Source organism: Phyllobates terribilis, unplaced genomic scaffold (assembly GCF_046119375.1).
Source record: "Phyllobates terribilis strain yellow unplaced genomic scaffold, ASM4611937v1 Scaffold_3__8_contigs__length_932513732, whole genome shotgun sequence".
Lineage (NCBI taxonomy): Eukaryota > Metazoa > Chordata > Amphibia > Anura > Dendrobatidae > Phyllobates > Phyllobates terribilis.
The window spans coordinates 352,301,101-352,321,784 of NW_027362763.1; the positions used below are offsets into that span (position 1 = coordinate 352,301,101).

The window sequence follows — 20,684 nt, forward strand, 5'->3', positions numbered from 1 at the left end:
TTGGGCTATACAGAATATGTGTGTACACTATGGGGTGCATTATACTGTGTTATGGTTAGGTCTGTGGGGCATAATAAACTGTTGTAAATGTAGCGCCCCGAGGGCTCGGCCGCTACAGGGGTATTGCACCTCTGCCAGAGGTGTGATATTCCACTCCCGGGTAAGGATGGAGTGTGGACCAGGGCTCAGTTAGCTGAATACAGCAAACTCACCCCATTTCCGAGGGACAGTTCAACGGTGCTCCCATTAGACAGAAATGCAGGCACGACAGACCATGTCCCTGGCTGGAGTGGGGAGGGGGAAGGAAAACCCGGTGATGTAGGAGCTGGAGGGGACGGTTCCTGAGCGTAGGTAGGAGCCCATTGGTTGCTGGTCACCTGGGCTCATGTTCTAGAGGGAGGTATAAAAGGCGGGCACCATCTTAGTTCTGGGAGAGAAGAAGTGAAGTCCAGTCAGAGAAGACAGGCAGCAGAGGCTCTGTAGGAGCTCTGCTCAGAGGCAGGCCTAGAGAAAAGGCCGGAGCCTGAGAGGAGGAGAAGAAGGAACAGGAAAGAAGGAGAAGAGAGAGAGAAACAGAGGGGCTCAGGAACAAGGAGGTGGAAGGGACCCTAAGAACCCACGAGAATACCGGGTGAAGGGTCAGGCAGATTAAGGGTACCGGATCCCAAGTTGGTGGAGGAGAAACTACCCTCAGCCAAAGACGGGAGGTCGCGATCATTTATTGGTGCGATACCTCATCAAACCTGCTAGGAAGGCCCCATATAGGACAGCGGGGAACGGGGCCCACGTTTACCCGCGCAGATCCGCGGCAGCTGGACAAAAGTGGGTCACTGGTGAGGCAGGCGAGAGAAAGGACAGAAGGGGGTCCTGAGCCATACTTCTGAACTGCCTGGGAGTTGACCGAGCCCCACACCTGGTGGACGCAGCACGGCTCGGGCGGTCACTACTGGTGCCGAAGTGACCCGGAGCACATGAACTGTGAGTAAAAGACATTGGATTGCAGTACGTTGTCTGTGTACTTTCTCGCTCCTCCAGCACTACCGGTACTGGGACTCCCTGCACCATCACCCCCACCATCCACTGCACTGCCCTGGGGTTACACTCTTCCCGAGGGGAGTTATCCAATCTCAGCTGCACACACCATCAGCCTCAGGGGATTACCTTACAGCGGCGGTTCATAATAACCGCAATCCACGGGTGGCGTAGTCGGTCATTATCAACAGCACATAGCAGACTACCATTGGCCTGACCACCCTGAGCCACGGAACCGGGTTACCACTACTACCCCCATCGTTTCCCGATTGCCCGGCTCCGAGTGCCCCACGGCCCAGGGGGCGAGTCATATGCATTGTGAGGCCATTATACTATGTGTGGGGGATGTGGAGGTATCTTACTGTATTGGGAGTATTATGGGGATTATGAAAGGGTACCATACTGTTTGGAAACACTAAAGGACTTCACTAGGATCATATGTGGGCACATATAAAGGACTGGACGATTTTAGGGTACAGGCTTAGAATGAAATAAAAATTACTGCGGTGTACCTAGCTCGTCACTCTTTCTTATTTTTCAAAGTTTAGCGGTATGGGCTAGATCGGTCTATCAGCCTCCTCCAATAGAAAAGCAGTATTCTTATGTGAGTTTGTGAGCTGTTTTACAATTGGAGGAGGCTGATGGACAGGTGTGGTCACATTCCCCTCCACCAGCAGCCATTGTATGGACAGAAGAGCTAGTCAGTGAGGAAACTGCACTAACATGAGAAGGTGGCCACCTCTTTAATAATCTGAAAATAAATACACCAGAAAATATTGAAAAAATGAAGTTATCCTCAATATGTAAAGGAGCAGACTGAATGAATTATGTTTGTCTTTTTCTGACATCACTAAGCTATGCGATGATCGCTGACACATATAACAAGTGGACAAAGTTCCGCTATGTAGACTTTGTACAAAGAGATGAAGGAAACGAACAAGACTTATCTTCTACAAAGAGGTAGAATCCATTGGGATTTTTATTCAGTATCTGAATGGCTTTTTCCATCAGCTCAACGATAGAAGGGTCAGAGGAATCATTTCGGTTCAATTCAAATTTCATATCACCTGGTTCAAAAAGACCTAAAATACCCGAAGATATAGTTACCAACCTCTTATGGGACAAGAACTGGAGAGGGTATCTAAAGACAACTACAAGAAATAAACAGATCACCTCTTAAAGAAAAGGAAAGCAGAATCACAAATGTTTCTAACGTTCGCTATAGAAGATAATGCAACATACCAATTTTAAGATTTCATTTCTGTTCACATTTTATTTGCTATTAATAGATCCATACCCATTACATGAGTAGTGCTGGATTCATTAATCTGATTCATCCCCTCTTTATTCCACACATACTGAGCGCCCTGGAACAATAATATTGATTGGTTACACATTCGCCTTTCACTGAGGGATATTATCATCTTAGACAATTTTGGCACATCCATAGAACATATCCTAAGATTTAGGCCATGCATTGCAACAAGTCACGCTTGTATAAATTCCCAGGTCCAACACAACATCAAGCACCACTCCAGAGTTTTTTATTGCATCCCTGCAGTGGTGCTTCTAATCTAAGGTCCCTGACCTTAGCCTTATACTTACCCACCACCATCTTACTTTCTATCAGCGCTGCTCCTGTTGGTCTCCAATAGTTTGTGACCTGCCGGATCGCTTCAGTGTTTTATGGAGCGATCCAGAAGTAAATTTTCAATGCAAGTCTATGAGAGCCTCGTTCTTGCCTCGTTCTGGTTCCCATAGACTTGTGGGATTGAGTGCTTGTGACCATTACTTCTGAATTCCGGTGATTCCGAAATTTCAATCACAAGATGGAGCCGCAGGACCGGAACGGTGCCGATAAAAGGTGAAGACGGCAATGGGTAATTATAAGACTAGTCTCAGAGACATTAGATTAGCAGCACTACTCCAGCGCTGAAAAGAAAAAATTGCTGGAGTGGTGCTTTCAGTTCTTCATTATTGACCATTAGTTGCTGGATACTTATGATAATGTCAATATGCTGCCCATGTCATTCAGAATTATCATCTATTATATGGAACAAATTAAATGAAATTGTTACCATGAATTCAACAACTTGTGCACAACTTCATGTCATTGTGTAGCCCCGCGTCAAAATCACGTTTGGCCATAGACATACTGTATTTCTAGTTAATTTACTGACCCGTATGGCAGGAAAGAAATTTGTTCTAAATCAAATTGAAACCTAATTTACATGTTTTTGTTATTCTAGCTTAGCGATCAACAATAGGCTGAGAAATACATATTTAGCCATGATCTGAGCTTCAATACCTGACACAGATGAAGGACAAGAGTAGTGCAGTTTCTGAAAGACAGAAACCATGGGCTGAATGCATCAAGGTGTCACAAATGCAAAGTTGCGCAAAAGCTTTGTGTCTTTTGGAGTTTTTACACCACTCCTGGCTAGCTCCGCCAACTATAAGAAAAGTGGGCAGAGCTGGCACATGACAGGCATGACCAAGTGCACCCGACTAATTCATGAACATTTATGCCACTACAGTGCAGTAAATTATACCAGAAATGTAGCACAGTAGTAAAATTTCTGGCAGTGGTGCATGGCAGATGAAGAATGCACCAAATTCATTAGGTCTCTCACACTTTTTAATGAATTTGGCGCATGTTACTGCAGCACGCTGCTCATAAAGAATGGCGTAGAAAAAGCTAGTCTTGATGAATCCGCCCCCTTTATTTTTCAATCTTTCCTTTGGTTGAGTTGAGAATAAATATTTTAGGGAATGTTAGGGGCAATGGTAGTGTTTTATTTAATTGACTATCTATTGTGTATGACCAACCTGAAACTATAAGGCAGGGGAAGACTTGTACATGAATTTTGTGAATTTGTGAACCTACCTTATTTTTATTGAGCCATTCATTTATGAGATTTCTGCCATCCTTTCTAAGCCCGCTCTGTATAGTATCACTAGGGTATTCAGGATCTTGGCTTCCTTTTGGAGTCATATACTTTCGCCCACCTCCAAGAATCACCTTGAAAATAATGAAATAACTGTCATGATATTCAATAACCACCGCAATCCCTGGTGCACTCAGCAGTGGTTATAGTCTGTGAATTTCTTAAAATCATGCACAAATTTGACAATAATCACAGAGTCATTTATAACCTTTTCCTAGTATAAATGATGCATCATATTATGATTGTGATTTTGCTAATATTCATGAACACACAGCTGTAAAGGGGTATTCAAGGTCTCTCATATCCCATCCATTACCCATATGATAGGCTACAATATCAGATAAGTGGGGGTTCCAAGAGTCAGACTTGTTAAAAGCTCTTTGCATTGGCTGGATGTAAAGAGTGAACAAAGATAAAACAGCTTGGTTTCTCAGGTAATCCAGCTCCTGCTGGCTAACAGTTTTTCTTCACTACTACTCTCTAGACATATGCAAGATCTTTTTTTCTGATAGCAATTCCTCCCAACCCCCCATACACATGCATGCTCAGTTTAGTTGAACATACATGTTTTTGAATGGGGAGAGAGAAGTTGTCGCAAACAGTGCAGTTACTTACCACTCTGAGCTCCAGCATCTTTCATTTAACTCCTTGTGGCAATCATGCTTTAGCTAGGAGCCGACTATGACTTTGTCTAATGTAACATCCTGACCTTGGCCTACTCCTGACTTCCTTTCTGTCTTTCTCTTCAGATACTGGCTCTATCTAACCACTCTTCAGTTGTGTGTCCTCTAGTCACTGTATTCAACAGGAGAGAATATTATCTATGTAGATTAAATAAAATATAACTTTTAAATTATATATATTAAAAGACAATACCTAGGAATCAATAACACAAACAACCTTAAAGTACAAGTGCTCAATAAAAATGGTTTGATTTCACCACATAGATGATGTTTCAGGAAGCAGGAGACTGGTAAGTCAATAGCCAACAGAACCCGCAATGGCTGCAGGGAAAAAAGGAATATTCATTACACATCAATCTCCCCTGTCGTACCCCAGCATTGCTCCTGCCCTAACAAGGGCAGTCCCCAGGTATAGAGCTAAGCTAATGTACCCCACCACAGCAAGAAAGTGTATCCTGTATGCGGGTATAATCCCTACGCGTTTCCTCCCCCGTGTGGAGGATTCATTAGGGGACATAAAAAGTCATGGGTACTGGTTCCTGCAGTGGCAGATAACCAGGGATAAGGTCTGACCAGCGTGGTCACCGCTAGCTAATGTGGACCAACACTATCTGCTAAAGGCGGCCTGCATAAGCGTATGGCCCACAGGACACTAACTCCAACTAACTCCAAAACCTAGCCCGGACCCACTCTTTCATGTAGCGCACCGGGGCATGACAGGAGAAGTGCCTTACCCGTAGCTACCGGCCCGTGTTACATTTGGCATAGTCGGCAGGATTGAGTCTTGCATCTGCAAGGACCGTGCAGCAAAAAGAAGATTTGAGTGATGGGCAAAATGGTGAACGTAGAACAGTCCAAGATGGAGCTGAACAAGGACTGCAAGATGGTGGTTAGTTGCGCGAAACGGCGAGACGGACCCACCCATTTTGGGTGAGCAAGATGCAAGAATTCGCGAAGCGAAGTCCAACCCTTTATCAGGCACACCTACCGAAGGGAATACCACAACTAAAAGCGCCCGCCCACAGCAGGGAGTAGCCGTCATCACAGGGTGAAGTGGAAGAAAAAGATTCCTCCTAGAAGGTGTGGCCCAAGGTAACGGGCTGGGGCATTCAAGAAACAGGATGGTGAGTCAGGGCTGACTCCACCCAATGAAAGACAGGGCCATGACCGGCCTGAGAAGGCAGAAGAGACTATGCCATTCGAGAGTTGTAAGCCGTTGAGAAAACAGGAGCGTGAAGTAATGACGGATTGGCAGATTCTATTGGAGCGGAAAGAGTCTCCGAGGAGAAGTCTGACCAAGGACGAATGCGCCAGCTGATGGTGGACAAGAAGGTGAGACCAGGCAGCCTGCTAGAGAGGGTCGAGGTCAAGCAGGAGCCGGATCCATGGACGCCAGCCTGGTTCGCGGCTGGCGGACAGGCCAAATGTCCGTCAGCGTCCCGGAACGTGCCAGGAGAAGATGAGTACCTTGCCAGCAGCTACCTGCTTGTTTTCCCTCAATCTCCACCCCCCTCTTCTTTGATTGACAGCTCTGGCTTCATAGAGCCCGAGCTGCGGGACTTGGTTTGAACAGTCATTCTGTGTTGACGGAGTCCCTTTAAGGCTATAAAAAGTTAGGGATCCACTGAGAGGATCTCTCTGACATGGCTGTGGGCTTCATACAATCTGATCAGAATGTGAAACTTACAGCATTAGATCATTGTATGATTTTTGGATGTTTGGTCAATGTCTTTTTTTCTACAGTTCTAGCACACTGCAGCATCCATCTAACCAATGCCAAACTTGTTCTAGTGACAACGGCTCACACTCCTAGCTACATGTTGGATGATAGGATTAAGCCATGGCAAGGCACTACTGACGTCTGCTTATCTCCTGTGAGAACAAAGGATGTGGCATGTTGAAATTCAACTGATCCTTCTTTCTGCCAAAATCATCTGTTGTGGAGGGAGTCGGGTGACCCTCATACACATAAAATAAATAGCCAGACCAACAAAATAAGCAAGTATAGCTGATTTGGATGATTTCCTCTCATTTATATAAGCATGGCTTTTTCCCCCAATATTTGTCAAAATTCATTTTGGGTATTATTAGTCCAAATCTGGCAAAAAAATGTAATTCAGACCAAATCAAGTCATCACAAATTGAAAGTGCTCTGAAGTCTCCAGTTGCTCTGAAAAAAAAGTGTATGACACTCCGAGGTCTTCTAGGACCATTTCAAACCCCATTTCAAGCTTCTTAAAGAAACACTGCCATCAAAGTTGTGTGGCGCCCTGCTGTGCATTGGTGCCACAGAACCCAGAAGGGTGCATGGATGGACTTCTCCACAAGAGGCCCTCACACATTCACACACCTCCACCCTACCACCTCAGACCACCAGAGGGAGCCCGTTAGGGACATATATAGGGAGGGTGGAGCCAGGCAGCTCAGTTAGTTTAATTAGTGTTCAGAGACAGAGAAGAACACAGCTCAGAGTTGAGCAGAGAGCGTGCTGACGCTCAGAGAGCAGCGAAGAGGCAGCAAGCTGGCTGCTGTGCTTAGGCGAGCCAAGGCCTACAGCACGTGTGAAGGCTTAGTGAGGGCCCTGAGTGTGGGCCGAAGGCGAGAGCAGAAGGAAGAAGTAGCAAGGGGGCAGAGGAGCATAGCAGGCTCACCCCAATATATATACCGGACACCGGATCCGCGCCTACAGGGACCTGTAGCATCGGCGTCTCTGCCCCCTGCCAGGCAGAGACGCCGTCCCACTCACCTCCTCGCTCCCCGCGCTCCCCGCTCTGCGTTCACCAGCGCTCCTCTTCCTGCTGCCAGCGCGCGCAGCTCCCCGGGCACTGTGCTTAGGGCGCGCGCGCTCCCTCCCTTTTAAAGGGGCCGCGCGCGCCGTCCTAAGGAGTCCCCGGCCAATAGCCGAGGGTCCTCCCATATATAAGGCACCTCCTCCAAAATGGAGGTGCCCGAGCAAAAGTTGTTGCACAGTGTTTCTGACCTCTGCTTCAGTCCTCAGGTCCCGCTGCTAGCGTGACTACCAGTCTTGCCCGCCAGCCTGTTACCTGCCTGTTACCTGCCGTGCCTGCCAGCCCGCTCACCTGGGAGCACTTGTCTGTTGCCTGCCTGTTACCTGCCATGTCTGCCAGCCCGCTCACCTGGGATCACTTGCATGTGACCTGCCTGTTACCTGCTTGCTACCTGCCGTGACTTCCCGGAGGCTCCTGCCGTCACTTGCCATGACCACCTAGAGACTCCTGCCGTCACTTGCCGTGACCACCTGCCAGCCCACCTAAAGACTCCTGCCGTCACTTGGCGTGACCACCTAGAGACTCCTGCCATCACTTGCCGTGTCTACCTGATAGCCTACCTGGAGTCTTCCGCTCTCCCGCCTGCCTGCTGTGCCTACCTGCTATTCCGGTCAGTCCCTGCCATCTGTACCGTGGGAGTCACCTGCTCCCTTACAAGGTCGTCCCCAGAGTAGCACCTGGTCCCTCGGCTCGGTCCCTCCCTGGTCACGGAGTCGTTAGCCGCCGTACGACCAGGGTCAGTCCGGAATGACACTTAGTTACGCCCCTCTGGGTCCCTCCTTGCACTGTAGCACAGAGGTTCCACCCCCGGATCCGTAACAGGACCCTTTACACCCAGTAGGAACCACCGGAACCCCTGGAGGACTACAGGTCCCAGGTTTACCAAACGCTGACTACAGTACCAGGGCTAGGAGTTACGGACGCCCCAGCAACCAGGGAGAGTGATCTCCAAGAGAAGGCCCTAGCACCAAGTCAACAGGTGCAAAGAGAGACAGTAACCAAGCTAAGCCTTGCTCCAGGCAGGTCAGAAGCTTAACAAGTAAAGTCACGGATCAGGAGGCCCTATACCCGCTCACTGGGGAGAGTCCAAAAGTGCGCCCTTCGCCCGGAGTACCCTGGACCGTGCCTGCAACATCACCAGTAAAGGTACTGAAGCTTACCCCGTGTGAGTGTCCGTCTTTCCTCCGGGACCGTCCTGCCATCTCTCCCCTGCACCACCATCCATTACACCCCACGCTGCCCTGGAGCTAGCTCTACCTGTGGAGAGCCACACCATCCCTGCTGCCGTAACACCAGCTCCAGAGGACTGCTCCGCAGCGGCGGCACCCCTTAGCCGCATTCCATAGATGGCGTCAGGAACTTTCCAAATCCCCTAGAACTTTCCCTTTTTACTGACCGCCCTGGGTCACGGACCGGGCCAGCCACCGTGATATTCCCCATACCGGCATCCATAGGCCCGGCTGCCTAGTACCCCACGGTCCAGGGGTCGCGTCAGCCTTGGCTTCACGAACAGGATTCCGTGCCCGTTGCCACCGGGTACTGTGCGCCTTAAAAGACTGTGATACTCACTGTGATATCCTGATGATACAGACTTGTACATGATACTTGGTACTAATGTTGTTGGTAAGTGTTTGGGAGAAGTGTTATTTTTGCTTCAACAGATGGCTGACACTGCCAAGCCAGGGCAGAGGAGGGTGCTCCAGAAAGAGATCCGAGCCCTTATGTACCAGCAACAGGTAAAGCTATCAGGTGGTGAAATTGGTAATGTACGGGTGACAGACCCGATACCCATTGTGATTCCCCCGATGAGTGAAATGCTGATTTGGTGTAGAGCAGCAATAGGTCTCAAAGGACTGAACTATCAGGTGGTAGTGGAGCCCATTAGTTCGGAGCACAGACCTACACTCTTAACTGCTAGAGGGGTGGTTGATGTACGCAATGGGAGGGTACCCATACGACTCCTAAATTATGGGGAGGATGAAGTTAAATTACCAAGATACGCCACTGTTGCCAGGTTGTATACTGTGGATAACAACGCCATACACACAGTGGAATCCTTGACCCCACCAGATACAGTGGAGGACAATGACTCCGAAGCTCAGTTGGAGGATTGGTGTCAACAGCTCCATGTTGGGACTGACGCCACTCCAGTCCATCAAAAACAAGGTGTATACAGGGTGGTCCAGGAATACGAACAGGTATTCAGCAAACACCCACTTGATTTTGGGAGGATTAAGGGGGTACAACACCATATACCCACAGATGACCATCCACCCATCAAAGAACGTTACAGGCCCATACCACCAGCACACTACCAGAAAGCGAAGGAAATGTTGTACGACATGAGGAAGGCAGGGGTAATAAGAGATAGCTGTAGCCCCTGGGCAACTCCCTTGCCCGGCTGTCAAACTATCAGTTCACCATCAAGTACCGGGCAGGCCACAAGAACGCCAACGCCGATGCCCTATCCAGAATGCCTCACCAGTCGGACACTGAAGAAGAAGTGGAAGACCTGGAGGAGATTGAGCTACCTGCCTTCCATCGAAATGGGATGGTCCACGAGCAGCGCACCTCCAGGAGGTATCGTGGTAAGACACTAAACCAGTTACCTCATCACAGTTGGAAGGAGACCCAGGACAGCGACCCGGTTGTCAGCCGTATCAAAGAACTGATAACCCAGGAAGGTTCCTCTCTGGAGAAGGACGCTCCTCCCCAAGCCAAGCAACTGTGGAATGAGAGAAGCCGGCTGTTCATCTATAGAGAGAAGCTGTGCCGAAAGTATGTCAACCCAAGGACCCATGAGATGGTATGGCAGATCGTAGTGCCCAGGACAGACATCCAGATGTTATTGGAGGCCTACCACGATCAAGCAGGGCACTTTGGCTGGAAGAAGCTGGAAACCCTCCTGAAGAATCGGTTTTATTGGGTTGGAATGCAGAGCTCCATAGAGAGGTGGTGCCAGGATTGTGGACCCTGTAGCCTCAGAAGAAAAGACTACAGCAGCCAGAAGGCACCCCTGCAGTCCATCAAGACATTCCAGCCCCTGGAGATCGTCGCTCTGGACCACATCAAGCTGTCGCCCAGCAGGTCAGGCTACTCGTATGCCCTGACCATGGTGGATCACTACTCCCAGTTCCTGGTGGTAGCCCCCGTCAAGGATCTAACGGCAGAAACTGCAGCAAGGACGTTTCAAGCATACTTCTGCAGGCCCCATGGATACCCGGATAAGGTGCTGACGTATCAAGGCCCTGCCTTTGAAGCCGAGCTGTTCAAAGAGTTTTGCCATCTGTACAGGTGTAAGAAGATCCGGACTACACCGTACCACCCCCAAACCAATGGGTTATGTGAAAAGATAAATAACATAGTCATCGACCTGTTGAAGACCTTACCTCTAGAAGAAATAAAACAGTGGCCGGACAAACTACCTGACCTGGTAGATCTGTACAATCACATACCTGTGAGTTCCACCAATTGTACTCCAGCGTACCTCATGAGAGCAAGACCCGGAAAGTTGCCCATGGACCTGGAGCTTGGAGTGGTAGAGCCAGAAGCAGATATGTCCACTGAATACTGGGATACGACTCGACAGGAGCAGTACAGGAGAGTACAGGCCTGTGTCGAAGACAGTCTAAGTAGGGTGAGAGATAAGCAGGAAGCACAGTACAACAAGAGTGCACCAGCTGATCCCTTGACACCTGGAGAAGTTGTGCTGAAACGAAAGAGAAGAAGCCACAAGCTTGACGACCAGTGGGAAAGGGAACCTTACACTGTGTTGAATTCCAGATTCGACAATAGGAAAACCTGTCTAATTAGCAAAGACGGAGGAAGAACAACTGCAACAATATCAAGAGACCATCTGAAGTTGTGCCCAAGTCCGCTGAAGCCCCAGGAGGAAGTGCCTCTCACCGTACTGGAGGAGCCTAAAGAAGAAGTACTCCATACTGACTTAGGAGATTTCCCGGCAGATTGGCCTCAACTGGATGGAGCGGTAATAATACCCGTCATACACTTCTACCAACAGCCAGAAGACTCTCCACTGCAAGTAAGACCTGTAAGTGCCCCAGAAGAGCCTGCTCAGGAAGAATCCCCAGAAGAAGGATCACCGGTAGAAGCAGAGCCAGTAGGCCTAGTACTTAGTGTACTTGCCAGTCCCGTAGAGAGGTTAAGGCAGTCTTGCAGTCCACCAACACATAGAACTGATAGAGCGGAAAATAGCGCAAGCATCCACACTACAGGCATTCCAGTACTGCGTAGGTCATCGCGTAGCACAAAATGCCTGACCCCTGTCAGGTATAAGGAGTAAGTTAAAAATACCTGTAGTATAAATAGTTACCCAGTAGGGTATTGCATAATGTTTATTGTATAAACTGAAATAGCTATGTTTATTTAGTTACCCGCAAGGGTATATATAAAGGACTCGGTGGCTGAGGACTGTGAGCAGCCCAAAAACTGTTCATGTACATAGTTGCACTCCCAGGAGTGCCCCTTAAGTGACCACTGAACAAAAACCCGTTTGGCGTAGCCGAAGACGTAGTCCAGCACCTGGATCACCTATGCCCTGCAGCCACGCCCAGGGCCTACGTTGAGGGTTTTCGGACGGGTCCCTTATGCTGCTCATCTTCACCAGTGAGATGGACACCAGTTAATGGATCTCACTGAGACTTTAAGAAGAGTGTTTTTATATAAGAAAATGTATTAATGTTATTATTGTATTATAATGTTACCTGTAACGTTCAAGAAAAGTGCCTCCCATAAAGGGAAGAAATATTATTGTTAACCTGTTTTGAAAAAAATGCTTCAGTCCAGGAGTACTGAGTTTTACTAGGGGGGAATGTGGCGCCCTGCTGTGCATTGGTGCCACAGAACCCAGAAGGGTGCATGGATGGATTTCTCCACAAGAGGCCCTCACACATTCACACACCTCCATCCTACCACCTCAGACCACCAGAGGGAGCCCGTTAGGGACATATATAGGGAGGGTGGAGCCAGGCAGCTCAGTTAGTTTAGTTAGTGTTCAGAGACAGAGAGAAACACAGAGAGAAACACAGCTCAGAGTTGAGCAGAGAGCGTGCTGATGCTCAGAGTGCAGCGAAGAGGCAGCAAGCTGGCTGCTGTGCTTAGGCGAGCCAAGGCCTACAGCACGTGTGAAGGCTTAGTGAGGGCCCTGAGTGTGGGCCGAAGGTGAGAGGAGAAGGAAGAAGTAGCAAGGGGGAAGAGGAGCATACCAGGCTCACCCCAATATATATACCAGACACCGGGTCCGCGCCTACAGGGACCCTTTACACCCAGTAGGAACCACCGGAACCCCTGGAGTCCAAAAGTGCGCCCTTCGCCCGGAGTACCCTGGACCGTGCCTGCAACATCACCAGTAAAGGTACTGAAGCTTACCCCGTGTGAGTGTCCGTCTTTCCTCCGGGACCGTTCTGCCGTTTCTCCCCTGCATCAACATCCATTACACCCCACACTGCCCTGGAGCTAGCTCTACCTGTGGAGAGCCACACCATCCCTGCTGCCGTAACACCAGCTTCAGAGGACTGCTCCGCAGCGGCGGCACCCCTTAGCCGCATTCCACAGGTGGCGTCATGAACTTTCCAAATCCCCTATAACTTTCCCTTTTTACTGACCGCCCTGGGTCACGGACCGGGCCAGCCACCGTGATATGCCCCATACCGGCATCCATAGGCTCGGCTACCGAGTACCCCACGTCCAAGGGGGCGCGTCAGCCTTTATCCTCTTAATATATTGCAGTCATCATATTCTGTAGCACTGTGTACTTACAATTGCTCATTTTGCCTTTCTACCCAGCTAATTCTTCACTTTTTTGTGATCTATGTAGAAACAGGAAGTCTCCTGTCTCTGCGTTTATCATTCCCCTCTTCAACTCCTGAACCAATTGTGACCTCCTCTCCTCTACCAGGGACTTTTGCAGTGAATCACGAGTCATACAGGGAAATTGACTTCCTGTTTCTACATAGAGCCTAGAAGGTTTCAGCTAGTCAGTTTTTAATCCCATGATGTCATAGACCTAATGGAAAAGAGAAGAATTAGCTGGGTAGAAGGGCAAAATGAGAAATTGTAAGTACACAGCGCTATATAATAGTGACGCACCCCCTGGGCCGTGGGGTACTCGGTGCTGGGGATGTCACAGTGGCAGTGACCCGGTCCATGACCCAGGGCGGTCAATAAAAGGGGAAAAGTGAAAAGGGGGATATAGTTTTTATATATAATGTTCGTGACGTCACCTGTGGTATGCAGCTATATGGAGCCGCCGCTGCGGTGCAGATCCTCTAGAGCTGATGGTGACGCAGCAGAGTTGATTCAGCTTTCCACAGGCAGAGCTAAGCTCCAGGGCGGTGCAGGGATGCTTTAATGAGGTAGATATTGCTGTGCGGTGTGGTGCAGGTGATGGCGCAGATAATAATTCTAGGACACAGTGGGGTGCAGTCTTCAGATCTATTCACAGTTGTCAGACTCCAGGTTCCCAGTACCAGGGTAACCTCCCACGCCGTCCTGTGTTCACCAAGGCAGGGGTTCAGCAAACTCCCAGGTGTTTCAGGAGTACATAACGGGACCCCATTCTGTGTGCCTTTCTCGGTCGTCTTCCTGCGCTGGCTCTCACCCTCCTGCCATGTGCCTCGCAACCAGTGTCCCAAGTCGATAGCCTCGGATTTTGGCGGGCAACATGCAGTCCCCTGAATCCTATGCGGCTTCCTTTTTAGCGATTAGTTGCGGTTGTGAGCAGCTGCACCCTGAAAGTACAGTAGCCTCTGGTTTCTAGCTGAGCCTTGTAGTTCTCCACTAGTTAGGGGCCAGTCTCCTTTGCGGCCTGATCCCTCCACGTTCTGGTAGATTCGGGCGCACGGGTGGCTTCCACACTCGCCGTGCCCCTGGGATCCCTTCACTTCTGGAGCCTTCCCTCTGCTCCCGTCCTCTTTCAGCCTGTCCTCCTGGGCCTCTCAATCTAGGCCCTCTCCTCTCTCATCTGAGCAGAGCTCCTACAGAGCTCCTGCTCCCACTCCTTCTCCTCAGACTGCTCTCTCTGACTGGACTCCCTCTCCCAAGATGGCCCCCCCTTTTTATACTCCTTCTCTAAGTGCTCCCCTGTGCTACTTCCTCCACCCACACCCACTACTTGGTTCCCTCTCTCTCGGTTCCCCCCACTTCCAACCAGGGACAGGGCTCAGCATAAGCCAGTGCATTTTGCCCCGCCTGCTGGTCTGGAATGGTGTAGTGTTGGATGCAGGTGGGTGGGTCCCGGGCAGTACTCCCTCCTTACCTGAGAGTGGGGCACCACACCTCTGGGTGAGATGCAGTACCTCTGTGGCGACTGAACCGGTAGGGGCGCCACTATAGCACTGGCCCACCTTGCAGTGCTGGGATCCTGGGTTCAAATCCCACCAAGAACACCATTCCTTCCTTATAGTGCTATACGTGAATTAGGTTCTACAACATTAATTATTTATGGTGCTTAATTGTCTATGTTCACGTGGTTTATGTGCACTTCTATGATTGTTTGTTTGATGTTTTAAATCACACATCCCATGATTTTTTATATACTCAATGACTAAGGGCGGTAACGCCAGAAACGCGTTGAGTAACTCCCATGCACCTTCGTGGACATTTATCAGCTATACCGCAATCCCAATTCAGAATGTTTCTCATGCTATTTCAGATAGTAGGCAGCAAAAACCCAGGTTTCTGAACGAAAGGTTGATGGTCTCTAGTTTGTTACAGAGGATAACTCAACATTAAACTTCTTTCTAATGAGGACATCAATGGTGCGCAAGTATTCATGAGTCATGGCAATAATTAACAGACCTTCACATGCCATTAATAGAGCACAATGGGACACTTTATTCAATTACTGCTATTAGTGCTAATTGAAAATATTAATATTTTTTCAACTGACCAACACAATTTTACATGTGTCTCCTTATACTTACATCTATATCAGTGTTATAAACTAACTGATGAGCAATATCACGGCACCCCAAATCCAAAGCTTCCTTGGGCATGTTGGCATCAGAATACCAGTCTCGATCAGCAATGTGGGCATAACTTCCAGATGGAGAGGCATGTTGGACACGTGTTGTAGTCACGATTCCCACAGATTTTCCTGGTAAAGGCAGAAAAACATGTTTTAACTTAGAGCTTAATTTTTTTGCTAACATAATTGGTATGGGGATGTTATGGATCAAGCTCACAATGGCACTGGCACGTACCCTAAAAGAAATAAAAAAAGAACTCATATTTGATGACAAGCATACCCATTATCAGAGGAACTTATGTCCATCTTCTTCAAACCATGTCTCCCAACCATCCCATCTTTCATGGGGTCAACAAGCAAAACACTAGACAAGGGGCACAGATTATGCAAATGTGTCTCAATGTAGGTATTTTTTGTGTAAATCATGAAGGACCTTAAAGTAAATCTGTGCACTCAACCCATGCTGCCCAAACCATGCTTGATTGCAACCAGTTATGTTTTTCTCTGAAACGTCAGCGTTTTTAAGAGCCACAGTGAGAAATTAGATTAGTCTGGCAACACCCCCGGCCAGCTTTTCTCCACTTTGCTCCAGGTGATTGACAGGTCTCTATCCATACCTCCCAACTTTTGAAGAATAGAAAGAGGGACAGATGTTGCGGTGCACTGTGCGCGCCTCGGCAAATTTTGGTTACGCCCCTGGCCACACCCCAATCCACGCCCATTTACCATTTCTTTCTCCCCTGGCAGGAGGAGTTGTCATAGTGGCACTGGTCGTAAGGGATATTCAGCAGACGTCCGAGGCTGCAAGGCATAAACTCAAATCCAGGAAGGCGGCTGTATCCGGGACAGTTGGGACTAGAGATGAGCGGATAGATTCACGGGTCTCTGGTCCAGCATCCAGGTCAGTGCTACTGGTCGGCTGGATGAGAGACCGCGAGTCTCTAACCTTCCGGCGTCCCTGGTGGCTTTTGATCATCCAGGGCAGCGCGATGTCATCTGTGCATCCTGCTCATCCCTAGTTGGGACCTCTGGATTATTTTTTGTTCCTTCATTCACAGTCGGAGCTGCTAGAACTTTCTCATCTTTTTGTAGCTTCACTATACGACATCCGGCTTTTTTGTGTCTGTAAAGCCGTGTTCACACAGTGCAGAAATACTTCGTTTTTTGTTTTCTGAAGGATCCACACCAAACTACACAATAACAATCTTCTCTAATTATTGATTATTAATCATTTTTTCAGGCCTTTTCCCCCTTATTTATCACAGAGAGGCGCAATTCTCATGAAATCACACCCACTTTGCTTGTACAGTACAGGAAAAAACAGTATTGGAGATATCCATGTCCGTGTGTCTCTGTGTGTCAACCGTGTGCCGCCCGTGTGCCGCATCAGGAGCACACGGATCGGCGCTTGGGAATCAGTGTACAGTTAGCGCTGTTCCCAAGCGCTGGGTGCTGAACGCAGCCCTCATCATTGTTCCCTGCTGGTGCTTCGATCAGCACCAGCAGGGACAATGATGACAGTAGTAGTGTCTGCTCCCGGTGTCTCCACTGTAAAAATAAGAATAAAATAAAAAAAATCCATATACTCACCCAAGTGTCTGCAGCTTTTTTATGTGGCTTCAGCAGCACGAATAGAATTACTGTATAAAATCCATTATATAGTATCCATATAATGTTAACGTTTGTCACACTTTATGTACCTGCTGCCTTTGCTCTCTTTAGTACTGACTCAACCTCATTTCCAGCTTGAGTGCTACAGTTAGATCGTTTAGCAACAGCTGTTAATCCCACGGTTCCATAGTTTCCTTTCACTCCACATAGATAAGCTGTTGCTGTACCTGCACTGTCAGGAACTTGGCGATCTATGTTATATGTCTGTGGAAATAAATTACAGAAAATGTATTTTACAAAAAAAGTATTATTTCCATCACCCAAAGTTGTGGTGCAGTACATGTATATCAGTAGGATGTGTCATCACTTTCTGATCTGTGGCTGTGGGAGTTGATTCTTCAATATCGGCCAGACCCATCAGAAATCTATGAAAGTCATTTAAATAAACTTGTGCCGAGTTCTTTTGTACTGCAAAATGTATTCGCCCTATGTGTTTGTCTTATTCATGTTCTAGCTGCTGCAGTTACTCATATCTACCACCCTTTCACATTCTCTGTGTACAACATCCATATCAGCCTCTCTGTCCTCTCCTCTCCTATGTACAGCTCTCACGCTCTTTCCACATTCTTAAACCGTACAGATACATTTACTCCCACCATACAACAAGAGACCCTCCCACAAATCTCTTAAAGATCTGCTCACTCTCTTTTCTCCTTGTCCTAGTCACAGGAGACATCTCTCCTAACCCTGGCCCTTCTTATATTAGTAAGTTTAACTTCTTCTCTGTTACACTCAGAAAACCTGCAAATCTCATTAATATTCTTTACATTCCTTCTGTCTCTTTTAACTGTGCCCTCTGGACCTCATGGTCAGCCTGTAACAAACTCTCCTACATCCATGACTTTTTCCTTTCAAATTTCCTTAACTTTCTGGCTCTCACTGAAACCTGAATCCAGCAGTTGAACACCATCGCCGCTGCTGATCTCTTGTATGGTGGCCTACATTTTTCACATACATCCAGACCTGAGAACAGACTAGGTGGAGGTGTTGGTCTGCTCCTTTAAATAAAATGTTCCTTTCTGGTTATCCCCCCAGTACCCAAACTTATCTTCCCTTCTTTTGAGGTCCACACTGTCAGACTTTTCCAGCCATTCTCCCGGCGAGTGGCAGTTGTGTTTAGCCCCCTGGGCACCTCCCGCCAGTTCCTGGTTCACTTTGCCACCTGGCTTCACACACTTTCTTTACTGTGACATCCCCACTCTCATCATGGAGGACTTTATTAGTGATCCTCTCTCCCCATCTGCTGCTCACCTTTTATCTCTAACTTCCTCTCTCAGCCTTTCACAACTTACTAACTCTCCTACACACGAAGACGGGAATACGCTGGACCTAATCTTCTTCTGGCTCTGCTCAATGCATGGTTTTACTAACTCCCCTCTTCCATTTTCTGACCACAACCTTTTTTCATTCTCTATCAATAACTGTCATGCCACTCAGGACACCCTCACTTACCACACATAGTGGAATATACTGTACATGCCATTAATACCCAGAAACTGAAGAAGAATTTGCAGTCATAATTGGTCCCAATTTCCTCTCTCTCATGTTCCGACTTTGCTTTGAAACATTATTATGAAACACTGCATAGTGCCCTGGATGAAGCTGCACCTCCTTCACTTAGAACAACTCGGTACAGACAGCGGCAACCCTGGCACACACTGCAAGCACGTCTTCTACAGAGTTGTTCTGGGTGCACTGAATGTCTGTGGGGAAAATCCAATCTGGCCCAAGATTTCATCCATTATAAGTTTATGCTTAAAACATACAACACTGCCCTTCACATCTGCAAACAAATTTCCTTCACCATACTCCTCACCTCACTATCCAACAATCCTCAATGACTCTGTGACACTTTTCATTCCCTCCTCAGTCAAAGAGTGCAGGCCCCCACCACCAACCTCAGCACTGACGATCTGGCCAATTATTTCAAAGAAACAAATTGATCATATCCGACAGGAAATTTTCCCCCAATCACCTAATATCATGCATTCTCTTCCCTCCTGCACTTCATCTAGCTCACTTTCTGTCTTTGAACCGATCAAGGAAGAAGAAGTTACCAGGCTTTTCACATCTTCTCTCCCTACTACATGCACCCTATTCCCTCACATCTCCTTCTGTGCCTTTCCCCGGCTGTCACCACTCACCTAACTAAAATATTTAATTTCTCTCTCTCATCTGGCATTTTTCCTTCCTCCTTTAAACTCACCAGCATACACCCATTACGTAAAAACCATCCCTTAACCAGAACTGCGCTGCTAATTACAGACCTGTCTCCAATCTTCCCTTCATCTCTAAACTCCAGAAACATTTGTCAGCTCCCATTTAATCTGCTATCTCTCATCTTGACCCTTTCAATCTGGTTTCTGCTCCTTACATTTTACTGAAACTGCCCTCACTAAAGTCCCTAACCATCTATTAACAGCTAATCTAATGGTCGCTACTCCATGCTGGTTCTCCTGGATCTCTTTGCAGCATTTGACACTGTGGATCAGCAACTCCTTCTTAGTATGCCCTGCTCTATTGGCCTCAAGGATACTGCTCTCTCTTGGTTCTCCTCCTACTTCTCTGACCGCTCCATCACTGTATCTTTTACTGGCTCCTCTTCCTCCTCTCTTCCCCTTACTATCAGGATTTCTCAAAGCTCAGTTCTAGGTCCCCTCCTCTTCTCCTTATTTACTGCCCCTATTGGACAAACCAATTATACACATCGTCTCCTGACATCACCCCTGCATTACTGTAAAATACCAGTGATTGTCTTTCCACTGTCTCTAACATTATGTCCTCCCTCTATCTAAAACGGAATCTGACAAAAACTGAACTCCTTGTATTTCCTCCCTCTGCTAACCTACCTATACCCAATATTACCATTTTGATGTGTGGTTCTACCTCTACTCTCCAGCAACATGCTAGCTGTCTTGGGGTCATATTTGATTCTTATCTTTCATTCACCCCCTACGTCCGATCACTCGCCTGCTCATGTCACCTACACCTCAAAAACATCTCTAGAATTAAAATTTTTCTTATCTTTAACTCTGAAAAACTCTTACTGTTGCTCTTATTCATTCTCGTCTAGACTATAGCAACTCTCTACTAATCTCTCTTCCTCTTACTAAACTCTCCCCTCTCCAATCTATCCTTAATGCAGCAGCCAGGATCATATTCCTTTCTAACTGCTACACTAATGCCTCTAACCTGTGCCAATTATTGCACTGGTTGCCTATCTTCTACAGGGTCCAATATAAACTTCCACTGGTTGCCTATCTTCTACAGGGTCCAATATAAACTTATCAATCTCACCCACAAAGTGATCCACAGTTCTGCACCACCCTACATCTCCTCCCTCATCTCTCTCTATCACCCTACCTGTGCCCTCAGTTCTGCTAATTACCTGTGGCTATCCTCCTCCATAATCCAAACCTACTACTCCCATCTCCAAGATGTCTTGCGTGCTTCACCAATTCTCTAGAATGCACTACCCAGGACAATTCGATTAATTCCCAATACTAACAGTTTTAAGTGTGGCCTAAAAACACATTTCTTTAGACTGGTCTATCGCCTCACCTCACTTATATAA

At 47.7% G+C, this 20,684-nt stretch overlaps 1 protein-coding gene across 3 annotated transcripts in view; it reads right to left on the reverse strand.

The window, feature by feature from the left end:
* Positions 1-20,684, reverse strand: part of ALPI (alkaline phosphatase, intestinal) — an 84,007-nt gene that overhangs the window by 47,720 nt on the left and 15,603 nt on the right. For 2 of the 3 annotated variants that reach the window (XM_073675254.1, XM_073675253.1), the window contains exons 4-7: positions 17,140-17,314; positions 15,396-15,568; positions 3,920-4,054; positions 2,330-2,399 (exon numbers count right to left, since the gene is read on the reverse strand). In XM_073675254.1, the coding sequence (XP_073531355.1) occupies positions 2,330-2,399; positions 3,920-4,054; positions 15,396-15,568; positions 17,140-17,314 (553 nt within the window). Of the gene's footprint in view, positions 1-1,979; positions 2,115-2,329; positions 2,400-3,919; positions 4,055-15,395; positions 15,569-17,139; positions 17,315-20,684 lie in introns of all 3 variants that reach the window. The other variant, XM_073675252.1, reaches the window with a different exon arrangement.